The sequence below is a fragment of the Arachis ipaensis genome, chromosome B6 (genome assembly GCF_059453495.1).
Source record: "Arachis ipaensis isolate K30076 ecotype BB chromosome B6, ASM5945349v1, whole genome shotgun sequence".
Lineage (NCBI taxonomy): Eukaryota > Viridiplantae > Streptophyta > Magnoliopsida > Fabales > Fabaceae > Arachis > Arachis ipaensis.
Window position 1 is genome coordinate 17,029,352 of NC_142441.1, and position 19,791 is coordinate 17,049,142.

The following is a 19,791-nucleotide window of genomic DNA, read 5'->3' on the forward strand; positions in this document are numbered from 1 at the left end:
CACACCAAACTTAGAATCTCAGTGTGACACTTTAGAATTGATGCAATCATCTAGAGGGATTGAAAACAAAGTGTTGCACGGCAACACCAAACTTAGAATGTAACCATATGCCAATTTATTGAATTTAAACAAAGCAAAGAAAGAAAACAAAGTAAAGAAGAGAAATGTTACCTACGGTTGACATGTTGTTCACTTTCTTCCTCTTCTTCCAGTTTGTTAAGAGGAATGACCTCAAGGGGGGGAGAAGATTCAGCTACTGTCCCTTGTCTTGGCCTCTCCTCAGCAAGCTTCCTTTTGTACATGGCTTGATTGATCTTGCTTGCTGGATCAGGGACAGGATTGGTGTTCTTGCTAGTTGCCTTCACTTCTTTGGATTCAAGACTTGGTTGCTGTGTGATTATTGGAGTTTTGTCTTCATCCAGAGCCTTTTGAATTGGTGGTTCCATAAGCCCTTCCTCTATGCACTTCTCTGATTCAATTGAGTATGACTTCTCTTGATTGTCTTCCTCACTTTCTTGTTCTTCCACTCCTTTCTTTGCACTCAACATTTGACTTAATAGCTCTTTCATGGAGGAGGTTTGTTGATCTTCCCAACATCTCTTCATCTCCTCTTCATTTCTCTTAATCACAAACTCGGTTGTTGAGACTTTTTGGTCCAGGGGAGTTTGAGGAGGTTGTGAGTGTTCAGGTTCTCTTGTCATCTCAAGTGCAGTTTCAGGTTCCAATATTTTCACCACCTCTTCTTTTTTTGCAATATCACTTGACACAGGGACCTTGTGTTCTTGTTTTTCCATTTTCTCCTTCCTTGCATTCAACAATTGTTCTCCCAGCACTTCCATATTTTTGAGGGAGTTCTTTAATCTCTGTTCCACCTCCTTACATTTTTCAAACATTATCTCAAGCTATGAGAGGCCTTGGTTCATGGAAGTTTGTGTGGGTGGTAAGTTTTGAAAGGGGCTTTCTGTTGAAGCATGGTCAAGTGACAACATCTCTGGATAAATATCATATGGAGTATTAGAATTCCCCTCCCAGCCACCATTAGAATCATGACTTGCATCATTTTGTGGTGGAGGGAAATATCCCATATGATTTTCTTGCTCATCTTGTGTTTCTGAAGCAAATCTCCATAGATTGGAGTGCTTAGAATTTGTATTTTCTTGGTGATATTCCCAGCCACCATTAGAGATTGGTGATGGTGGGTAATATCCCATAGAATTTTGTTTGACCATAAGATGAGTTGAACTCCATTTGAATTTTGTAAAACGCAATATCAATGAAAATTGAAATTACTCATATCAGAGATGAGAATTTCTTAGTGAGGTAAAAACTCAAACACCTTGGTTTCAATCTAAAACAGAAAACAAAAATAAAAAAAATGCTTGATCTAGAATTCTCACCCACTTAATCATTGTTCATCTAAATCAATCCCCGGCAACGGCGCCAAAAACTTGATGGGTTAGAAACGGAATTCCAACACCTAAACTCACCGGCAAATGTACCGGGTTGCATCAAGTAGTAATAACTCACAAGAGTGAGGTCGATCCCACAGGGATTGATGGATCAAGCAATTTTAGTGGGTAATTAGTTTAGTCAAGCTAACATTGGTGAGTGATAATTGATGCAGCAGAAAGTAAATGACAAGAGAATTTAAAGTGCAGAAAGTAAATTGGACAGAAACTTAAAGAGCAAGAAATGTAAATTGCAGAAACTTAAATGACAAGAAATCTAAATTGCAGTGAATGTAAAGGGGAGTGGGTGCTGGAAATTAAAGAAAACAATAGATCATTGGAAATTTAAATTGCAGGAAGAATAAAGGAAATTGGGTGCGGGAAATTAAAACAGAATTAAAACAAGAGATTGCAAAGTGTAATCAATCAGAGAAGTGGAAAGATGAAATAAGATGCAGCAGATTCAAACAGAAATGGAAAATTGTTTGAAGAAACAAAGCAGAAAGAAACTTAGCTCAATTGTAAAATTTAAAAGAGAATTTGAAGATCCAAGAAAAGCAATGAGCTCAAGAAGCAGATCTGGATCTCAATTCTCCCTTGATCAAACAGAAAATGAATTTGCAGAAGAAATATAAATGAAACAGCAAATGAAATTTAGATCCAATTCCTTGATTCTCATAATGATGCGGAAGAAGAACAAAGATGAATTTTAGATTAAGAATTGAAACAAAATTCCTTCAATCTCAATCAAAAATTTCAAACAAAAATCAGAAGTTCTAATGAAAACTAGAGAGTACAAAGCTCCCTATTGGAGCCCGCCTTCTAATGAAATGAAATTGATGCCTTTATATAGGCTTTACAAAGTGAAAATGAAAATGAAAATGAAAGTGAAATTAAAAACAAATTACAATTAAATGAAATTCCTATTTTAACTATCTCTTGTGCCTTTGAGTGATGATAATGGGCTTAGCTTGCTTTGGATTTGAGGAAGAATGGATCCGGATGGCCTTGGTTCAATTGGTAAAGAATTGAATTTAAATGGAATTTTGGTTGAATTTTTTTAGCCCATAGGTGTTGCTCCCAGGACAAGGCTCGGTTCATGGGGAGAGCGCAGCATTGGTGCTTGTTTCCTTGGCCCTTTTGGTGTGTGACAAGGCTTGGCAAGACAAGGGGGGAGTGGCGCATCATAGCGCTCGGTTGCCCACAAGAGCGCAGCATCCCCTTTGTCTCTAGTGTGCACTCCTAGTTCGAATCCTGGTGGGGACATTGCTGGCCAATTTCTTTGTATTTTCATAAGGAGAGAGCACGACAAAGCTCTCTAAGTGAGCGCTGAGCTCTCCAAGTGAGCGCTACTTCCTTGGCTTTCCCTTGGTCTCCCTCTTCGAATCTTGGTGGTTGCACTTTGGTCTATTTTTGCTTGTTTTTAGTTTTTAAAGATGCCTTTCACTTGTCACTCAATTTTGTGTCAAATATGGATTGCCATATATCGTTGGAAATCTCTGAATGTCAGCTTTCTAACGCAACTAGAAGCACATCAATTGGACGTCCGTAGCTCAAGTTATGGCCCTTTAAAGGAGGCATGGTCATGCTGTGAGCGCCCAAGTTTAACTTAGCAAAAATTCTTGCTTCCAAGCCGAATTTTCTTCACGATAAAGCTCTGCTCTTGGCATTAACTGAGCTTTGTGTGCTGATTGTCAAGCTTCCTTGATTTGGTCATGGGCCACGCTTTTAAAAGCGTGGCCTAAGGCTCCAAAGTGTGCTCCAACTTCAAAGTGTGCCCCCAAAATGCTTTTTTTTCCTCCTTTTTAGCTTATTTTGTGCTTTTTTACTTCTTTTTCTTCTTATTTCCTACAAAATTTTTCAAATCAAAAGATCAAAGAAATATAACATTTAAGCACAAAAGAATGCAATATTTAAGCACTAATTATCAATTTCTTGTATGAAAAAGCATAGAAAAACATGACATGATGACATGTCATCATAACCTTTCAAAATCTCATATATTCTTGCCAAATACAATATTATTATGCCTTTTTTCTTTAAAGAAACCATTGAATGGAAGAACCGTTGGTAAAACGATGAGGTTCTCTTATAATATGTAGGACTTTTTATGATAATAAAATAAAAATAAAAATCAAGAAATAATGTGTATATTTAAGTTAATTTTAATCTTTTTTTAATAACCAGATTTGTCATAACGTAACTGATAAACAATAACAGTTAATACGGATTAAATATGTTTTGAGTATGCTATACATTTTATGACTTTATACGAAATAATATTAGTTTTAATTTATATATTTATTATTGGGTATTAAAAATAAAAAGTATTTATATCGTTACAATTTTTCAAACCTTCCTCAACTCTGACCGTGATTAGGCCTAAAAGATCACCTACCTCATTGAAAATAATGTAATCTAATCAATTTTTATCTGATAGTGCTATACACTCGCATAATCATAGGAGAATTAACTTTAGCGAGATAACAATGTAGTATTTAGTTACCACATGAGTATTTGTATATATAGAATTATCAATCAATTATGTATGGCTTCTGATGAAAATAATATATTCAATATGGATATTGTTTGTTAGGTAAAAGATAAGAAATTGACAAAGAAAATTAATTACAACGGGTATATTTATTTTAAAAAATATTTTTTTATATAATACTATAAAAAATATTATTCTCACCCTGAATTACTACAGGTTCAACTTCCATCGACAGCGGTAGAATGCTTAAATTGAGACATTTTTAGACTATAATATTTGTCAAACAAATAATTAATGAAATACTCGTCCATACTTTCTCATTTTGAGTACATTTATACATAAAAAAGAGTTGAAAAAGCAAAAGCAATAAAAATGATGATTTTTATAATTTTGTGTGGCTATTTATATATAGAAGACCAGAAGACCATGATTATCTAACAAAATTAATTTTATTTATTGCATTCAATTTGAATAAGAAAAAAATAATCTTATTTTAGTTTAGTCCTTAATTCACATGATTTAAATTTAGCTTAATATATATGATTTGAATTAATTTAATTATTAGTAAAAAATATATCGAGAACCTATTTTATTCATAGATTTATTATTTTAATTATTAATTAATTAATACAGATAATTAATATAATTAATTTGATTTAATAAATTAAAAAATAAATTAAAAAATACTAACAGAATATTAAAAGAAATAAATTAAAAAATACTACCAAATCAAATTGATATAAATTATAATAAATTATGTGATATTTAAATATCTAATCAAATCAATTAGTTGATATAGTTAATTTATCATAATAAATTACATTTAATGAGTTAAAAGAGACAAATCGCTAAACACTCTCATAAGCATGTCACATCAACTTCATCATTAAATGCAAAAACTTGATTTTTATATAATAGAATAGATAATAAATAGAATATATGAGAATATGATATGTGATATATTTTAATTATAAAATTGGTATTATATAATAGATTTTTTCTGAATCCTTATTGCTTGTTCGTTGCTAATTTTTACATAATTATTTAATAATTTCTACCTATGAAACTATCAACTACCTAATATTATGATTTAATTAATAAGAATGATGACATTAATATTTTTTTATAAGTCTTGTTATTATTTATAGTTAGGAAATAGTCATAAATAAATTTATTTTCTTAATGAATGTTAATTTTGTTGTCAAATTTTATATTACTTTTAGAATTTTAGCGTAATTGAGTCTAATTTCTATATTTTGAAATGAATTTATTCGAAAAAATTAATATATAAATCACATTATTATTGCAAAATTATATTTTTTTAACATAATTAGTGGTACTTATTTGAACCATTAAATTTAACTTCTAATAATATTAAAGTTAACCTATTTTATTATCTTGTGCCTTGAAAGAATTTACACGACTGACATAAAAAGATAACAATTGAAAAAAAAATTATTACAATGAGTATATTCTTTTTAACAAATATTCTTCTATCTAATACTATAGAATATTACATTGGCCACTTTGAATTATACATACATAAAGAAAAAAAAAGAAGAGTTGAAATAGCAAGAGCGATAAAAATCACAATTCTTATAATTTTGTGTGGCCATCTATATATAGTAGACCAGACAACTATAATTATCTAACATAATTAATTTGTATTTATTGCACTCAACTTGAATAAGTAAGGAATTATTTTATTTTAATTTTGTCCTTAATTCACATTATTTGAATTTAGCTCAATATATATAATTTGATTTGATTTGATTTGATTTGATTTGATTATTAGTTAAAAATATCTCAGTTGTCTATTTTATTAATAGATTTATTATTTTAATGACTAATAAATTAATCAAATTAATTAATTAGTACACACAATAAATTTGGTTTAATAAATTAAAAAATACTAACAGAATATTAAAATAAATAAATTAGAAAATACTATCAGATCAAATTGATATAAATTATAATAAATTATATGATATTTAAATATTTAATAAAATCAATTAGTTGATATAGTTAGTTTATCGTAATAACTTGTATTTAATGAGTTAAAAGAAATAAATTGAGAAACACTCTCAGAAACATGTCACATAAACTCCATCATTAAGTGTCAGAAATCCAATTTTTATATAATAGAATAGACTACATGAATTATTTTAGTATATTTATACTGCGGTAGTTATGGTAATTATAATATTTTAAAAAATATTATTAAAATTAAAATAAATAATTTTTTATTATTTAACAATGTCTCTTAAATAATATTATTAAAAAATGTTATAAAATTATAAAAAAAATACAACTTTAATTGTAATAACACTTGATAATTACAATAGATTTAGATTTTTTAAATTTTAAATTTTACTTTAGAGAATAAAATATGATCTATCATTATTTATTTTATAGATGAAACTAAAAAAAAATAAAAAAAAATATTCAATAATAAAAAATTTTATTTTATCTTTAAAAAAAAATCTAAAATTGAGTAGATCAAAATTCAATCACGATAATAACCCAAATGAAGTCCATAATAACCATAGGACGGGGCTAAGGCCGCCAATTTGGATAAAGTATGAAATCGATATTCTAGTCAAAAAGACTAAAAAAGAACGAGTATATTTTGAGGTGCAGCTCAGGTACAGAGAAGGGGGTGAAGTTTCAGAAATAGTAAGCCAAATGAGAGGCATACCAAGAGGCAGCCATCAAGAGATAGCATTGAAGAGTGGCATTCATATGTGCGTGTACGGTATTCCCCAAGTCCTCGCCATAGTGAATCGAAGCCCCTAACAAACTACCCAACCATTCCGCTTCCTCTCCTATAAAATTGTATGTTGTACACACTCACGTTCATCAAGCCGTCACAGACTCACATCACAGTACACATTATTCGAGAGATTTTGAACTCACCATTCCCCTTCCCCTTCCCCTTCCCCCTCCGTAACCAAGTAGGGCCGCTGGGCCACCACTCCGATAATCTCAGGTCTCACCTCACCCCCCTCTCTCTCTCTCTCTCACACACACACACGCACATCCTGTGTTTTTTATTCATTCTGTTAACGACATTCTTCTTGATGTATAACTAACTCAGAATCAGAGGCATGGTTGATACTTGACGGTTCTCTCTCCCTCGCCAACACCATCACCAACACCACTCTCCCTCTCTTCATTTCTCCACGTAAACCTCTGTTCATTCTCTAATACGATTGTTTTCATAGTTTGCGAAAGCTCTGCTTATCTACTGTTTTATTCAGATCGATAATAATTTATTCGCTTTCTGCTATCAATTGTTCGTTCTTGTGACTTGCATTGCCACATTCTCTTTTATCAACTCGTGTTTAACTCTTTCCGTGCTTCAACTACTAGATTAAGTAATTCTGCATGCTATTTCCTTATACTACTCTGCATTATCGTTACTTCAAGATCAACTTATGCTAATCTCTACTTAGGTTTGCTGAAATTTATTATGATACCTTATTATTTCTTCAGATGATGTTTACTCACCTTGAACATAAAAGAGAGACTAGCGTTATGCTTAGAAAATACAATGGTGCAAAATGTATTATTATTATTATCTAATTTTGAAAGAAATCAATCTCTATCTTAAAAAATAGGGGGGAGTCTAATTAAATTTTACTGAATTAAGTGAGTGTAGTTTTCATATATTATTCAGTAATTTCATTGCAGGTTTAGCGGTTAATATGTTTAATAAAATGAGCCTATATATAGGGAAATGATTACTTTTTGTGGCATATAAATTTCTTGACCACAGTAAGCTTCTTAGAAAACATTTAGAGGATCTTATCAAGCATTTTTTTCCCTCTGAACAAGTGGTTCTTGTAACAGTGTTGATCATATGGCTCCCAATCCAAGAGTTGTTCAGGCCTTTAATGCTATGAAGGCATTAGGAATTTCAGCTGAAGAGGTGAAGCCGGTGTTGGCAGAGTTGTTAAGAGTCTACGATAAAAATTGGGAACTTATTGAAGAGGACAATTATCGGACACTTGTAGATGCATACTTTGACTTCAAAGAAGATAAGGTTCCTCCAACTATATTAAAAAAATTTTAGAAATGAGCTTATTTGTATTGTTTCATTCTTTTTCTTCTTTTATTTTTTAAATTTTATTTTAAGTAGTATTGACTTACCTTTCATTTCTAAGTTATACTATGAGATAGAAAAAGTGGTAGTTGAATTATTGGAAGTTGTCACTGAGAGTGTTTACATCTTCAGAAACAAACACAAATGAACTGAATAAATTATCACCACTAGGGATCCAATTAAATACTGATGTGAAAATTTTCAATTCATGACCACAACGGTTTATCTCATAATGTAGCTTCCTTACCTGTGAAAAGGAAGGAGAAATGAAAGTTATTTTTAAGGATAAAATACTAAATTAGTCTCTTATGTTTGGGCATAATCCTATTTTGGTTCTTAAGGTTTAAAGTATCTTATTTGAATTCAAAAAAATTTCATTTAGCTTCAATGTAGTCTCACCGTGAGGTCAAAGTTAAATAATTAACGGAATGTCCTATATAACAGCACTACAAGAATAAGGTCGATAATCTAGAGAACAAGTACAAGCTCCAAAGACACAACATCAACTGTGATGCATTAATACATTTATTTATCATTTTACTTAGTTCTATAGAAAATATTTTATTTAAATGGTAAGAAGAATGATAAATAAATGTATTAATACATCTATGGTTGATTTTGTGTTTCTAGAGTCTGTACTTGTTCTCCAAATTATCGATCGTGTTCTTATACTGTCATATAGGATATTCCGTTAATTATTTAACTTTGATGTCACGGTGAGACTACATTGAAGTTAAATGAAACCTTTTTGGATTCAAATAGGACACTTTAATCTTTAAAAACCAAAACAGGATTACGTCCAAACATAGGAGACGAATTTAGTAGTTTATCCTTATTTATATTTTCATACTTGTTCTTGCTGACAACATTGTTCGGTAATAGGCTTAGGATAGATATACTGAGATATTAGAAGAGGCAAATATAAAACAAATTTTAGAACATCAATTACTTTAATCAACAGTTGATTAACACATCACATTCTTAATATTTTATTAATTTTTGTACACACATAAGTATATATGAGTCATTACACTCTGCATAAAAATGATAAAGAATATGAATACATAGATTATTATATTTTTCAACTCTTTACAATTTTATATCAAAATAAACAATATAATTTCTACTGTATTTTTGTTTTTGTTGTTTTTGCTGATTCTGTTAGGTATTAGTTTTTAAGGGCATTCTATGAATGTTGGTTACATGATGAATAAAAAGTTGTTGGTACCTTCGATATAAAACTGCAAATTTATTTAGAGAAAAAAAAAATACATAGACTAGATAAAATTTGTCTAACTTTTCACCGCAATACAAATATCAATAGAGACACAAGTTTTTTTTGTGTTTTCTTTGTCTTTTTATTTTTTCTCTTTTATTTTGAAACGCTTACTAAATACTATCTTTTGGATTATGCATTAAGGAGTCAACCATATTACGTAGACACAAATATATGATTATTAATTTTATAGCTGGTTTTTTAGTGTGTATGTAAAATTTTTTATAGGAATATGATATATTTTTGAACAATCATATTATGTGTATACTAAAAATTAACTATTAAATCAGCTACTCATATAAATATAATACATATTTGAATGTGAAATATATATGGAGAATATATGAAACAACATAGATGAATATACACAAATATATAATAATTGATTGGGACTGAATTTTAGTATGTAGATAGCATTTTTTATTTTCTAAACTAACCTAGCAAATAGCAATGTAGTTGGTCAAAACTACATGTGATTGATTAAAGTTTTTAAAAAATTGTGACATCAATTTAGTTTATGGACAAAAGAAATTACATATGTTATGTTAGTCTTGGCAAAATTTGTGAAATTAATTTGGTTTTTAAAAGGCATATGTATTATTCATGTGGTTCTTGAAAAAATGATCTTCTACATCACTTTTATCCTTAAAGATGCATTTGGTTTTACATGTAGTTTTAGAGACATTATTTTTTTATTTAGAGATTAAACTGATATGATTTATAATTGTTTGAAGCAATATATTGAACTTACAAATCCTTTCTCAAACTATTGCTGTATATTTTTATAGTTACCTTGTTATATTCAAATAGGGAACAGATGCTAAGAAAAAAGTGTCTGTCAATTTTCATGCTCGAGAAAGACCAAAACAGAAGCTGCACTTGATAGATGATGATGATGATGATAACCAGGTTTTGTCAACAACAAACAAGTCGAGCCAAAAGTTATCCATTGCAGATAGGAAAACACCTCCAGGTAATTCTTCACAAGAAATCATTGAGCCATCTCAAGCTTCTAAGCAAGATAGCAAGCCGAGAACTAGTTCAGAAGCATCACATGCAAGGTTGATGAAGGTAGAAAGGGTTTCCAGTTCACCATGCAACGCACCTAAATATAGAAAAACGTATTACGACATAGCACCATCTTCAGGGCACTCTGTTGATTATGAGAAAGAGCTAGTGAAACCCAGAACTAAGAAACCAAAGTTACAGACTCAGCCTATTTCAACAAATCATGACGGTAATCATGTTAATCTGTTAATTTTTCTCATTTCTAAATTATATTAAAAGAAATTGCTCGAGGTTTGCAGAGTGGTATGTAGAATGTAGGTTTGAGAGTTAAAAGTAGGAGGTCACATATCACTAGTTGCGTGGTTTTGATTGTCTCCATCTTGCAATGTTTTGTGGAGATGATGGGTGCTTTACAGATTTATGAGGAGCAGCTTTCTTCTGTCTCTCTAATGAAGCTCTACACATAGTAGGTCAAAATTTATGATGCAAGCAAGGGACTAACAGTGCACTTCAAGAGCAGCTGTTTCCTAAAGGAGAAAATCTTAATGCTTGCTATAGAAATATTCATATTCACTCATTGATGGCTATTGAGTAAATTTACATCTTTCATTGTCAGCACTCAAACTTTCATTGTTAGAAATAGTATTTAGTATCAAGTCACAGCAGCTGTAGAGAGGGGACTAACACCAAAAGCTGATAAGTGTTTTCTATCATGATGATATTTTGAAACGTTAAATGGTTCAGTCAAACATATCAAACTATCTAACAGTTTGCAATTCATAGAAGTATCCACCTTCTACCATAAGTGAATAAGGAGGCTCAACTAAGCAAAGTATATCAAACTGAAGGTTTCTAATTAAAAGCGATGAAGAAATCTTCTTAAAACTTTAACACGAACAATTAAATAGGAATTAGCTATGTACAAATTTTTTTTAATAAGGCCACCTACATCAAAGATTCCTGTTGCCGAACTCATACAATGAGATGAATTTTGGCTGTTATTGTTTCATGTGTTCAACTTGGTTTAATATATATATAAAACAAAGATTGTTATTTAACTTCTTGCTGATTTTAGGATTATTTGATGCTTCCTCATCATGCAATAATAATGCCACAACTAGCACGGGAAATATCACTATTGCTTCTTCACCCCGTGGAGAAGTTAAATTGTCTTTAAACTGCAACTCTGCCTTGGCTCAACCGGACTTCTGTAATCCTAATTTGGATACTGTGATGAAGTTCATGGAGGAGAAGTACCTTAGCTCTTGCATGACTCAGGATCCTCAGTTTTCAATGGTGAAGCTACTAAATGGTTTATGCAGGAGCTATCTGATGTTGGGACATAAAAAACGTTCAAATTTCAGATCTTCTTCCAGCAACTTGGCAGTTACTCAAGATGAAAGGAGTTCCTCTCAGTTTATCAATGACATAACAAGAGGTTCAGAAAAGGTGAAAATCCCATTAATAGATGAAAATGGCAGTGAGGACTTGCCAAAATTTAATTATATACCGCAAAATATAATATACCAAAGTGCTAATGTAAATATTTCATTGGCTCGAATTTCGGATGAGGGTTGCTGTTCTGATTGTTCAGGCAACTGTCTTTCTGCTTCACTGCCTTGTGCATGTGCCCGTGAAACTGGTGGAGAGTTTGCTTACACTCCTGAAGGTGTGTTGAAAGAAGAGTTTCTTAAAGCTTGCATTTCCATGAAGAATGAACCTCAAGATCGTCATTTCGTGTATTGTCAAGAGTGCCCATTGGAGAAGTCTAAGAATGAGTTCATGCCCGAACAATGCAAAGGGCATATGGTTAGGAAGTTTATCAAAGAATGCTGGAGGAAATGTGGTTGTGACATGCGGTGTGGAAATCGAGTAGTACAAAGAGGTATAAGATGCAAATTGCAGGTAAGTTAATATTCTCTAGCTATATGTACAGATTTTACGCATACATTAATCATGTATTGTGTCGTACAAACACGAAGTAACATATACTATCACTTTAATAGTCAAATTAGTTTATTAAAGATAACATTCTAAGATTTTTTTTTAATCAAATTGGTCCTTTAAAAATTACAAATTAATCATATTTGTCTTTTAGTCATTTCATTAATAATTTTTTTTCAAAGATTAATGTTGTAAAACGTTAATTGATAACACATATAATACCTGATATGTCTAATTAGATATTGACCAAATATGTTTATGAAAATTTATTAATTTAGTCATTTTTCCAATTACAAAAATCTTATTCTTAATATGACCTAGTGACTAAATTGATAGATTTTCGTAAACATATTTAGTCAATAGCTAATTGAACATGTTATGTGTCATGTATGTTATCAGTTAACATTTTACATTATCAATCGTTGACGAAATTGTGAGTGGAGTAACTGAAGGACCGATATAATTAATTTGTAATTTTTGAAGGACCAATTTGATTGAAAAAAATTTTCAAGAACGAATTTGAAAAATACCTTATCTTTTAGGGACTAATTTGATTATTAACCCATATACTATCTATCTATAAATATATGTTATTCAACTTATTTTAAAAAAAAAAATACTAGAGTACTATTAGAATTTATTATTTTTGTCTATCCGTTAGTCATCAATGTTTAAAAGTATAGGATAAAGTATATTGTTGGATTACTAGACTAAAAGAATTGAGTTGATGATTAAGTAATAGCCAAAATTAATAAATTTTGATGGCTCTCTAACATTTTTCTATTTTTAATATGTATTTTATATTTCAACATATATTTTGTGCGAGTTGTTAATTTGGTAGCTAATTTTTAGTATACACATAATATAGTTGTTGATTAAATTATAATATATGCAATTTTAGAAATTTTATGTATTGAATATTAAAAAAATACTAGAAAATTAGCAGAATTTAGCTAATAGTTAGCTAGCAATATTCAAAAAGTGTAGGCTAAAAATATATTGTTAAATTGTCATACTAAAAATATTAGACTGATCACTAGAAGTGCTGACCAAAAATAATAAATTCTATTGGTCTTAAATTTTTCTTATTACAATCATGCTGTGTATATACAAAAAATTAGTCACCAAATTAGAATATATGTTGAAATACATATTGAAGATATTATATAGTTATAGTTTAATTATTCTCTCAATTCCTATAGTTTCATTAAATTTTCATTTGATCCTTATACTTTTTTTTTTATTATGTCTCTATAACATATTATATTTTATTAAATTTCTGTCGTGACAAAAATGTTAGAATGAATGGAATATTATGTTAAACAAAATGAATATGCCTAACACTTGACTGAATTTCGTTGATTCTAACGTTTTTGTTACGGTAGATAGCGTTTGTTTTGAGGTACTGAGACAGAGACTGGGAGACTGAGACTCAGTATCATGTTTGTTGGTGGTACTAAAATTTCTGTCTCTGTCCCCAAAATTTCAGTATTTTAGTACCTCCAAAAAGTAGAGATACCGGGAATTAAAATTTTTAGAGATGAAGACTAAAACTATAATAATATTTTATACCTAAAATATCCTCATTTCAATTAATTAATACCAATTTTACCCTTTGTGCAAATTAAATTAGAGTTTCATTTTTATTTCAATTTTTGTCTCCTACTTTGTACCAAAGAGAATACTGAGAATTATTTCAATCTGTCTCTTAGTTTCTTAGTCTTTGTCTCTCAGTCTCAGTCTTTCCGTCTTTGTCTCTCCACCAAACGCTATCATAAAGACTTAGTTACAAAATCTGATATGGTATAAGGATCCAATTAAAAAAAATATAGGAATTTAATTAAAATTTTAGTAAAATTATAAGGACCTACAAGATAATAACTAGTTAATTTTTTATGTATACATAATATTTTTGTATTACTATAATGGTTATTACTATACAATTATTAAAATTAATGTTTTTTTTTTTTTTTTGCTATTTGAAAATATTTTTTATTATAAAAAAATAGAAAAAAAAAGTAAAAAATATTATCAAAATTATATAGCTATTGTAACTACTATGATAATAGTTCATCATAGAATCCACCTTAAAAGTTATTCTATGAATACTGAATTAATCACCAATACAATTTACAATGCACACTCTTATAATTATGAATCTATTTTACTATAAATGTAAATTTGATTATATTGTTTTTTAAGTTTGATTATAAGTGTCTGTGGTTTCATTATAAATATGAATTTGGTAGGTGGCCATTGGCCGACATATAGGCAACACTTATAGAGGAGGTGCAAAATATAATATTTCATATGTACGTTCTCTGTCAACGTATATGCAGAAAAGATTCTGTGTAATGTAGATGCAAATTAGGCTAAATTTATTGCTCATTCTTTGTTATTCAGGTGTACATGACTCGTGAGGGAAAGGGCTGGGGCCTTAGAACACTTGAGGATTTGCCGAAGGGTACTTTTGTATGTGAATACATTGGGGAAATATTAACCAATACAGAGTTATACGAAAGGAATGTGCACAGCAGTTGCAGCAATGACAGACACACATATCCCGTAACTCTTGATGCAGACTGGGGATCAGAAGGGGTCTTGAAAGATGAGGAAGCGCTTTGTTTAGATGCAACATATAATGGAAATGTTGGAAGGTTTATCAATCACAGGTATACTTCATATTGATTTCAAGCTTTATATAACGTGAAATCAAAGACAACAAATTTCTTTCCATGTCTCTATCCTTTTCATTTCTATGTAGATTTTTCCGATGAAATTTATGTGCTCAACATTCCAGATGCTTTGATGCAAATCTCATTGACATTCCTGTTGAAGTGGAGACTCCTGATCACCACTATTACCATGTAATACCTAGTTGAGTTTGCATTCATATAGTTCTCTATTTACCTTATTTGGTGTAAGGTAATGAAAACTAACTTCTTGTCATATGTTCATGATTTTTTGTTCTACAGCTTGCTTTCTTTACCACCCGAGATGTGAGAGCCAATGAGGAGTTGACGTGGGTAAGTTGATTCTGGTAACACTCTCTCCTTGTAAGATTTTGTTGTTCTCATTGACACGTGATAAATTTTCTACAGGATTATGGTATTGACTTTGATGATCATGACCATCCTATTAAAGCATTTCAATGTTCTTGTGGAAGCGCTTTCTGCGGTGATAAGAAGAGAAAAGGTAACTCGATAGACAGATAAAATGGACAAAAAACATGTAAAAAAGTTTAAAACACAAAAGTACACACATTTATAAATATTAAAGTTTACTTTAGAAATTATTTTTGCGAACAAAAGTACACACTAAATATTCGTAAATATCAAATTCTTATTTACGGCATAACACTTTTGTCCACCGAAAACGTTTTTGAAGTGTATTTTTATATTTCAGGAATCTTTAGTTATATTTTTTTCCATTTAAAATTTTTTTAGGTATACTTTTGTCTATCAGTAATATTACATGATTAAATTATTTTAATAACCAAATTTAACTTAGTTGGTTCAATAGCTTAAGGATTGATAATAAAAAATTTTCATTTAAGAAAAAAGAGGAAAGGCTTAAAAAAATGACTTATTTGAACTTAGTTAAAAAAATAATTTGTTCACTTAGTATTTGTTGGATTATGCTGTTATCGGAACCAATATAGGAAGACTGAGGTTTTTTGCATTGATGTCTCATCTTGTAGGGAAAGGGAAAGTAGAAAATCAGGTCCATGTATCTGCAAGAACAAGTGTGTCTGAATTTGGAAGCAGCCGAAGCAATACCTGCAGCTAGTAGAATAGGGAGTAAACAAATTTCTTGTGGTACATGATTATCGTGCTTCTAGAATTCAAGTTCCACCTCCACCTGGTGGGTTGATGCAAGGAAGCATTGTCATATACGTTTCCTTCGAACCGTAGAAAGTAACTAGTTGATTCTCCTCAGTCCAGCCATTTTCCCTTTCAATCATGCCTTGTGAATCCGTCACTTACCTCAATGCTGCATTTGGTTCGGTTACGGTTTAGAGATTTGATACATCCGAATTGACCATAAAGGATAAAGGACCACTTGATCAAATCGGTTTGATTTTTACACATTTTTTCAAAGTCCAATTACCTGAAATTTGGGTTGGTCTAGTGATTACAATAGTAAATGATTTTGATTTTTGAACACTAACTTTTTGTACTCTTTGACAACAACTATTTTAACACACTTGGATTTTAATGTGATCTCAACATTAAACTTTTCACATTAAACAAAATTTGATGTCCATGAACATATTTTGAGTGTAGAAATGTTGTAATTCAATTTTTTCCGGGCAGAAGGCTAGTTTATTCCAAACAAAAAAACTAAGATCTCTGTATAAAGACTCTGATAACATAAAGTTTGTCAGCATTTTTCCACAACAAATCAAACGTAATTAATTTGTCAGCTAGTTGCCACTATATGTTAACATTTAATGACAGCCATAGATTTGATTTCCCTTCTCTCTTGCCCAAAATGGAATCAAAAGTTCAGTAGCTGCAACTATTTTACCCAAAATATGTTTTATTTCTGAAAGGGGGAAATTAAAACAGGAAGGTAATGAAATTTGTTCATTTAGCTTGAATGCTGCCCCGACCGGTAGCCACACTCATTTTGTTGAACAAGAACTGCAGGCTTTATTCGGTCTAGAACTAGAACAATATTGCAGTCAATTCTAAAATTAATTAATATGCATCCTCTCTGGTTTAGTTTTAGTAGACCTAAAGTTGTATTTGGATTTGATATCTCAAAAGTGTATGAATATCATATACACGCCACACCTGAAATCAAACACGCAAATAGAAGACCTTACGCCTAAGAAGTCAGAACTCAAGATAGATTATTTCAAAAGTAACACCACATTTACTCTACCTAAATTGTAAACATGCACACATATGTCCTTATTATGAGGTAATTGGACCTTTACAAGAGGCTAGAGAGAGTGTCAAGCCATCTTTCCTGTATGATTATTACCACTACGCTTTTTAGCACAGTAGTCGAATAAGCTGCCATCAAAGCACCGTCTCACAGCTTCTTTTGCTAGAAAGCCTTCTTCATCTCTTGCTAGCAGATACAATACACTCCACTCAAATTTTGCCGCAGCCCTGCAGTAGCAAAAGGTTTCATTCACCCACTTTTTCTAATTGAGGGATACTTGTGTAGAACTAAAATGAGAGGGTGTGAGAAGAGAGGACCAGCCAAATACGTCATATGCAACAGCGTTTGCTTGTGTCATGTGCCACATCTCTCTTAACGTCAATTTATCAGGCTCTGTCTGTGCATACTTGCTAAACATGATTTCCAAATTTGCAGGAACGAATCTGAAAAATAGTTTTGGCCGTACCATCTTATGTCACCAGGCAATAAGAGGTTTATATTATTAATCTTAAATCTTAACCACACTTAATTACCTTCCCTCTGTGTCGTAGGTGCCTGTATCACTACCATGTTTGGCCTTGTGTATGTTTTCTATGTAAATTGGGAAGAAAGGTGAAGGTAGCCATGTCTGTGTTACATACAAGTCACAACATGTGCAAGTAAGTTGGAGTGGTAATTATACTAAGGTAACATATGTTGAAAGTGTCTCACCGGAAGTGTAAGATAACTGAGAGCTATATGAATAATAATCGCAATCACGAAGGAAGCAATAACATTAAAGCCTATTTTGCGTAACCCTGCAACATTATCAAAACAATAATCAAAGCTACAATCCAAAAACCCCAAAAGCAGGAATAGTCAAGGAGGCGTGCAACACAATAAGAGAAATGTTTTGTGTATTGATAGCATAGTGTACAGTGTGAGATTCACATGGGACGAGTATCACACCCAATACAATCCAATCCAATAATAACAGAGGAACGTGTGTTAGCTTAACATGAAGAAATCGCAGTAAGACTATTAATCTGTTATGAAATAGAAAGAATAGAGAAGGGTTGAGAGTAAGTACCTCTGTAAGTCTCCCATGGATAGATGATGCCATCCTTGTCAAGATCAAAGAAGGTAGCATGTTGTTGAAGCACGGACATGTTGTTATGCTTGTGACCCCATGTCCCATTCACATTCTGTGTGTCAGGTGCAACCAGTGCTCTTGGCATATCTGGACAAAAACATGATCCAATCAATAAGATTATTGCAAAAAAAAAAAAAAAAAAAAAAAAAAGATCAAACCCCATTAAAGTTTCCTACTCTATAATCTCATTTCAAGTGAAAAAGAAATGAACTTGAAAGAAAAATAGAGATTACAGGGTTTGGGGAGCTTAGTTTCCAAGTCCATAGGAACCTTCCTTTCAGCCGTTACCGGTGCCTTTTCGGCCACCGTTGCCATGGCTTCATGGGATTGGGATTGTTCCGGTGTTGTTGCCATTGTGGAGAGTGTTCTTCTCTGGAAGGAGAGAAGGAAGTTACTTTCTTTCTTCGTTTGGAGTGTGGCGGTGGCAGTTGTCAGATGCTCAAAAATAGGAAAGGAAAGAAGGCAAAGTGATGACACAAACAATAAAATCAAAGTGTGGGGACACAGAAATAGCAACAGATTCTTAGGGACTTGTGTGGTTGGTCCTTCCACACTCTCGACTGTTCTTGATTTGACACGCACTCTTGATCTAAACATTACATTAATTTGGTCCGATTCTTATTAAAGAGGCGTCGCTAGGAGAAGCAAGGATTTTTTATTTTAATAAATAAAATAAATATATTAATTATTGAATTAAATAATTTTAAAAATTATTATCGAAATATGTCACCTTGTCTTATCTCGTTTATACTGTGAACGAGATGACTTTACACGTATTTCAATTACAGTGTAAACGAGAACGAAATTTCGCATTATGTGGGACAATTGACTTTGCGGTTAGTTGTAATTTATTGAATTTTACGCAATCCTATATAGATGAATGTGTGTATGTAGCCATGATTAGGGTAGTAGTGAAGAAGTAAAATCCTGATCTCCAGACATGTAATATTTGACGAGACTGAATTTCCATTCCCTGTCCTATTTTCAAACTTTACTAATGACCAAAGCCCTACCTGTGCTGTACCACATCAGCCCCACACCACATCAACCCAGTTCTTTAGACTTGCTCCACACCCAACAGCCCCTGCCTTTCAGCTCACAGCACAGCAGCCTCAATCCAGCACCATTCCCTTTCCTTCACACCCATCCTGTTCCAACCCAGCAGCTAGTGCACCCTCACCAACTCCCCCTTTCGAATCTCACACCTTAGAGCACACAACCAATACTACTAATGTTGATTCTTGTTCATTATCTAATAATACAGATATTTGCTCTTCTACTGCTGTGTTTTTCTCTTGTTCTGATGCAGGGTTAACTGAGACAAATGATCAGTCAACACCCACTCGGACACACCCCATGATCACTAGGTCACACGCAGGTATCTTCAAGCCAAAAGCGTATCATCTTCAACTCCAGAGTTCTTTACTGGACCTCATAGAGACTGAATCTGCCACGGTTGCTCAAGCACTATCCTCACCACACTGGAAG

The 19,791-nt window shown here is 31.7% G+C and overlaps 2 protein-coding genes across 3 annotated transcripts; one reads left to right on the plus strand and one right to left on the minus strand.

The window, feature by feature from the left end:
- Nucleotides 1-6,683: 6,683 nt before the first annotated feature.
- On the plus strand, nucleotides 6,684-16,493 carry SUVR4 (SET-domain containing protein lysine methyltransferase family protein). Of its 2 annotated transcripts, XM_088489400.1 has the most exons (10): nucleotides 6,686-6,931; nucleotides 7,040-7,126; nucleotides 7,795-7,987; nucleotides 10,134-10,560; nucleotides 11,407-12,236; nucleotides 14,679-14,947; nucleotides 15,076-15,142; nucleotides 15,251-15,301; nucleotides 15,377-15,470; nucleotides 15,976-16,493. In XM_088489400.1, exons 3-10 carry the CDS (start codon nucleotides 7,805-7,807, stop codon nucleotides 16,062-16,064), a joined length of 2,010 nt encoding a protein of 669 aa, XP_088345526.1. In that variant the 5' UTR covers nucleotides 6,686-6,931; nucleotides 7,040-7,126; nucleotides 7,795-7,804; the 3' UTR covers nucleotides 16,065-16,493. The 2 variants fall into 2 exon arrangements, with proteins under 2 accessions (XP_088345527.1, XP_088345526.1); XM_088489401.1 differs by lacking the exons at nucleotides 15,251-15,301; nucleotides 15,377-15,470; nucleotides 15,976-16,493 and having other exon boundaries at nucleotides 6,684-6,931; nucleotides 15,040-15,142.
- A 518-nt stretch (nucleotides 16,494-17,011) lies between these two features.
- Nucleotides 17,012-18,853, minus strand: LOC107645790 (peroxygenase). Its single transcript, XM_016349906.3, has 6 exons — nucleotides 18,537-18,853; nucleotides 18,241-18,390; nucleotides 17,883-17,968; nucleotides 17,705-17,799; nucleotides 17,489-17,614; nucleotides 17,012-17,398 (listed from the first exon to the last, which is right to left on the minus strand). Exons 1-6 carry the CDS (start codon nucleotides 18,655-18,657, stop codon nucleotides 17,239-17,241), a joined length of 738 nt encoding a protein of 245 aa, XP_016205392.1. The 5' UTR covers nucleotides 18,658-18,853; the 3' UTR covers nucleotides 17,012-17,238.
- Nucleotides 18,854-19,791: the final 938 nt, after the last annotated feature.

Bases quoted from the DNA above. Each gene is read 5' to 3' on its own strand.
- LOC107645790 (XM_016349906.3), bottom strand. From the start codon at position 18,657: ATGGCAACAACACCGGAACAATCCCAATCCCATGAAGCCATGGCAACG. The intron at 17,800-17,882 runs GTGAGACACTTT...TATGTAACACAG, and splicing joins TCAGTTATCTTACACTTCCG to ACATGGCTACCTTCACCTTT. The intron at 17,615-17,704 runs GTAATTAAGTGT...ACTATTTTTCAG, and splicing joins ACCTACGACACAGAGGGAAG to ATTCGTTCCTGCAAATTTGG.
- SUVR4 (XM_088489400.1), top strand. From the start codon at position 7,805: ATGGCTCCCAATCCAAGAGTTGTTCAGGCCTTTAATGCTATGAAGGCA. The intron at 7,988-10,133 runs GTTCCTCCAACT...ATATTCAAATAG, and splicing joins TTGACTTCAAAGAAGATAAG to GGAACAGATGCTAAGAAAAA. The intron at 12,237-14,678 runs GTAAGTTAATAT...TTTGTTATTCAG, and splicing joins GTATAAGATGCAAATTGCAG to GTGTACATGACTCGTGAGGG.